Consider the following 3,707-nt stretch of genomic DNA (forward strand, 5'->3'; position numbering starts at 1 on the left):
CCCTGGATGTGCGTCCGAGCAGCGGCGTCTGTGGCCCATGCTGAGCCGCGAGAAGCAGCAGGAGCTGGTGCAGAAAGAGGAGAGCACGGTGTTCAGCCAGGCCATCCACTACGCCAACCGCATGAGCTACCTGCTGCTGCCCCTCGACTCCAGCAAGAGCCGCCTGCTGCGCGAGCGCGCGGGGCTGGGCGACCTGGAGAGCGCCAGCAACAGCCTGGTCACCAGCAGGTGGGTGGGCCTCCGCGGGCCTGGGGGGGGCGGGGCTCGGTCGTGAGGCCTGTACCCACCATGCCCTCCCGGCCCAGCATGGCGGGCAGTGTGGCCGAGAGCTATGACACGGAGAGTGGCTTTGAGGACGCAGAGACCTGCGACGTGGCCGGGGCTGTCGTCCGCTTCATCAACCGCTTCGTGGACAAGGTCTGCACAGAGAGTGGGGTCACCAGCGACCACCTCAAGGGGCTGCATGTCATGGTGCCAGGTATGGGGGGTCTGGGTCTGGACACGCTCCCCGTGGGCCCTGGGCGTGGCCCCGGGTGAGGACTGTTGTCTCCCAGACATCGTCCAGATGCACATCGAGACCCTGGAGGCTGTGCACCGCGAGAGCAAGAGGCTGCCCCCCATCCAGAAGGTGCGTGGGGCCTGGAGGGGCTGGGCCCCCGGGCCTGGGCTGGGTCCTGAAGTGCCGCTTCTGTGTCTGAGCAGCCGAAGCTGCTACGGCCTCACCTGCTGCCCGGCGAGGAGTGTGTGCTGGACGGCCTGCGTGTCTACCTGCTCCCCGATGGGCGTGAGGAGGGCTCTGGGGGCAGCGGGGGTGGCCCCGCAGTGCTCCCGGCCGAGGGCGCTGTCTTCCTCACCACCTACCGGGTCATCTTCACGGGGATGCCCACCGACCCCCTGGGTGAGCCTGTGGACACGCCTCTGCCCTGCCTCACACCTGGGGCTTTGGAACAAGTAGGACTCTCCCTGCCTCTCCTTCCCCATCTCGGGTGCAGGTCCCTGCTTCCTTCCCCCTGCCCAGCCCCCTTAGCCCTGGGACCCCGACGTTGGGACCTGTCCCCTCCCATCCCCTGACTCTGTGCCGCCTGTCACAGTGGGAGAGCAGGTGGTGGTCCGCTCCTTCCCGGTGGCCGCACTGACCAAGGAAAAGCGCATCACCGTCTCGACCCCCGTGGAACAGATCCCGCAGGACGGGCTGCATCTGCGCTCCTGCACGTTCCAGGTGGGCCCGCCGGGGGGCAGGATGCAGTGGGTGATCTGCCAGCTTTGGGGTGCTCCTGTTTGCTCTACGGGGCCCCCACCTTTGAGTCTGTGTCTGGAGTGTGCTGCATAAGCTCAGCACGACCCAAATGTACACAGATGAGGAGGAAGCACGGTTAGAGGCCGAGCTCCATGGCCTGACAGCCGCACTGGCCGGTGGCGAGGGCCCGCGTGCCCAGTGCTGGCAGCGCTCCCTTGGAGCGAAACACCCGCCAGCCCCAGGTGTGCACAGCAGGACGCAGAGGCAAGGGGGCCCTTCACAGCTGGGCGCTGGGCCTTCCCCGACCCCCGGGGCCCATCTGGTGCAGGGTATTGACCATCCATCTCGTTCGGGAGGCACAGGGCTTCCTGTAGGCTCGCCCGCCTCTGTGGTCGTGGCCAGGCCCGGGGCCGCCCAGACCTCAGAGGCCTTGTGTCTGATGCAGCTGCTGAAGATGGCCTTTGACGAGGAAGTGGGGTCCGAGAACGCCGAGCTCTTCCGAAAGCAGCTGCACAAGCTGCGGTACCCGCTGGACATCAGGAACACCTTCGCCTTCACCCAGGGCTCCGCGCACACGCCCGGCCGGCCGCCCCGCACCGCCAAGGACAAGGGTCCTTCTCTCAGGTGTGGAGCGGGGCCTGGTGCCAGGGAGCCCACGCCTCCCAAACCGCTGGGTGCAGGCCTGTGCCTGTCTGCTCACTGCTGACCTCGCACTCCAGGACCCTGTCCCGGAACCTCGTGAAGAACGCCAAGAAGACCATGGGGCGGCAGCACGTCACTCGCAAGAAGTACAACCCCCCCAGCTACGAGCACAGGGGCCAGTCCCCGGAGGACCAGGAGGATGAGATCTCAGGTGGGGTGCGGGCAGCCCTGGGTGCTCGGGGTGCAGACCCCTGTGCAGGGGCCCTGGTGCTGTGGGGGTGACGACTCCTGTTGCCTGGCCTACCCAGTGTCAGAGGAGCTGGAGCCCGGCACGCTGACCCCGACCTCGGCCCTGAAGCCCTCCGACCGCATGACCATGAGCAGCCTGGTGGAGCGGGCCTGCTGCAGGGACTACCAGCGCCTGGGCCTGGGCACGCTGAGCAGCAGCCTGAGCCGCGCCAAGTCGGAGCCCTTCCGCATCTCCCCGGTCAACCGCATGTACGCCATCTGCCGCAGGTGCGTGCTGGCCTGGACGCCACGGGCTGGGGTGCTGCCTGCAGCCGCCTCGCCTCACCTCACGCCCCCCCCCACAGCTACCCGGGGCTGCTGATCGTGCCCCAGAGCGTCCAGGACAACGCGCTGCAGCGCGTCTCCCGCTGCTACCGCCAGAACCGCTTCCCCGTGGTCTGCTGGCGCAGCGGGCGCTCCAAGGCTGTGCTGCTGCGCTCAGGGGGCCTGCATGGCAAGGGTGTCGTCGGTCTCTTTAAGGCCCAGAACACGCCTTCTCCAGGTACCCTCCCTCGTCCTCATCGTGCCCTGTGCCCCGTGCCCCATGCCCACTGCCCACTGCAGCTCTGCCTCCTGCCCCAGGCCAGTCCCAGGCGGACTCCAGCAGCTTGGAGCAGGAGAAGTACCTGCAGGCCGTGGTCAGCTCCATGCCCCGCTACGCCGACACCTCCGGCCGCAACACCCTCAGCGGCTTCTCCTCAGCCCACATGGGCAGTCATGGTGAGGGGGCTCATGGGCCAGAGGACTTTTGGGGGTCATGGTGACATTTATGGAGGGCAGGTCAGTGAGGGGGCAGAATGTTTGGGGTCTGAGACGAGGGAGAAGGTCCAGCATGGGACCAGGTAAGTGCCCGGAGCCCCTGCTCTGACCACTCCTATCCCCCGCACTGCGCTCCCCGACCTCCTGGTCGTCCATGGACACAGTGTCCCTCCTGCATCCCCTCAGTGTCCCCATGGCCCACTCCATCCAGCCACCCTCCCTCTTGGCTTCTCTCCTTATCTGTCCTGGCCCCTTGGGCTTTGTCTGCACTTGTCTCCCCATCCCTGTCCCCACCCCGGCCCCCTCTGTGCACACTGGACCCGCTGTCCCCAGGTGGCCCATGCTGGCGGGACTCGCCCTCCCTCTGTCCACGCCAGCCCTGCCCAAGAGCCCGCCCTCTTCTGTGGCTCTGCCCTGCACACAGAGAAGGCCCCAGGCCCTGAAGGTCGGGAGGAGGGCCTAGGGGCCATCAGTGGACCCTCCCCTTTGCTGCAGGGACATGGGCAGGGTGGCCCCTGTAGAGGGGTGGTCTGGCCTCCTGGGCAACAGGTGGGGAGCCTATTGAGGAGGTGAGCCAGGTGGGTGCTGGGTGCGGGGAGAGGCTCGGATTTCAGGAACCACCCATGAGGGCCTCGTTCTGTAATGAGGGAGGAGTGTCCTCCTCGGGGTCCCACTCCAAGGCACTTACTTCTGCATCCCCCTTCCCACCTGATCTCAGGCTTCTGCCTGACCCCCACCCCCCCCCCCCCCCCCCCCCCCCCCCCCCCCGCCGTCCCCCCCC

The 3,707-nt window shown here is 67.5% G+C and overlaps 1 protein-coding gene across 1 annotated transcript in view; it reads left to right on the top strand.

The window, feature by feature from the left end:
- Window positions 1-3,707, top strand: part of SBF1 (SET binding factor 1) — a 27,450-nt gene that overhangs the window by 14,071 nt on the left and 9,672 nt on the right. Inside the window, exons 19-28 of the mRNA XM_014541203.1 lie at window positions 8-228; window positions 306-478; window positions 555-628; window positions 703-898; window positions 1,092-1,219; window positions 1,683-1,861; window positions 1,957-2,090; window positions 2,188-2,395; window positions 2,473-2,669; window positions 2,750-2,887. Of these exons, the coding sequence (XP_014396689.1) occupies window positions 8-228; window positions 306-478; window positions 555-628; window positions 703-898; window positions 1,092-1,219; window positions 1,683-1,861; window positions 1,957-2,090; window positions 2,188-2,395; window positions 2,473-2,669; window positions 2,750-2,887 (1,648 nt within the window). The remainder of the gene's footprint in view (window positions 1-7; window positions 229-305; window positions 479-554; window positions 629-702; window positions 899-1,091; window positions 1,220-1,682; window positions 1,862-1,956; window positions 2,091-2,187; window positions 2,396-2,472; window positions 2,670-2,749; window positions 2,888-3,707) is intronic.

Source organism: Myotis brandtii, unplaced genomic scaffold (genome assembly GCF_000412655.1).
Source record: "Myotis brandtii unplaced genomic scaffold, ASM41265v1 scaffold2658, whole genome shotgun sequence".
Lineage (NCBI taxonomy): Eukaryota > Metazoa > Chordata > Mammalia > Chiroptera > Vespertilionidae > Myotis > Myotis brandtii.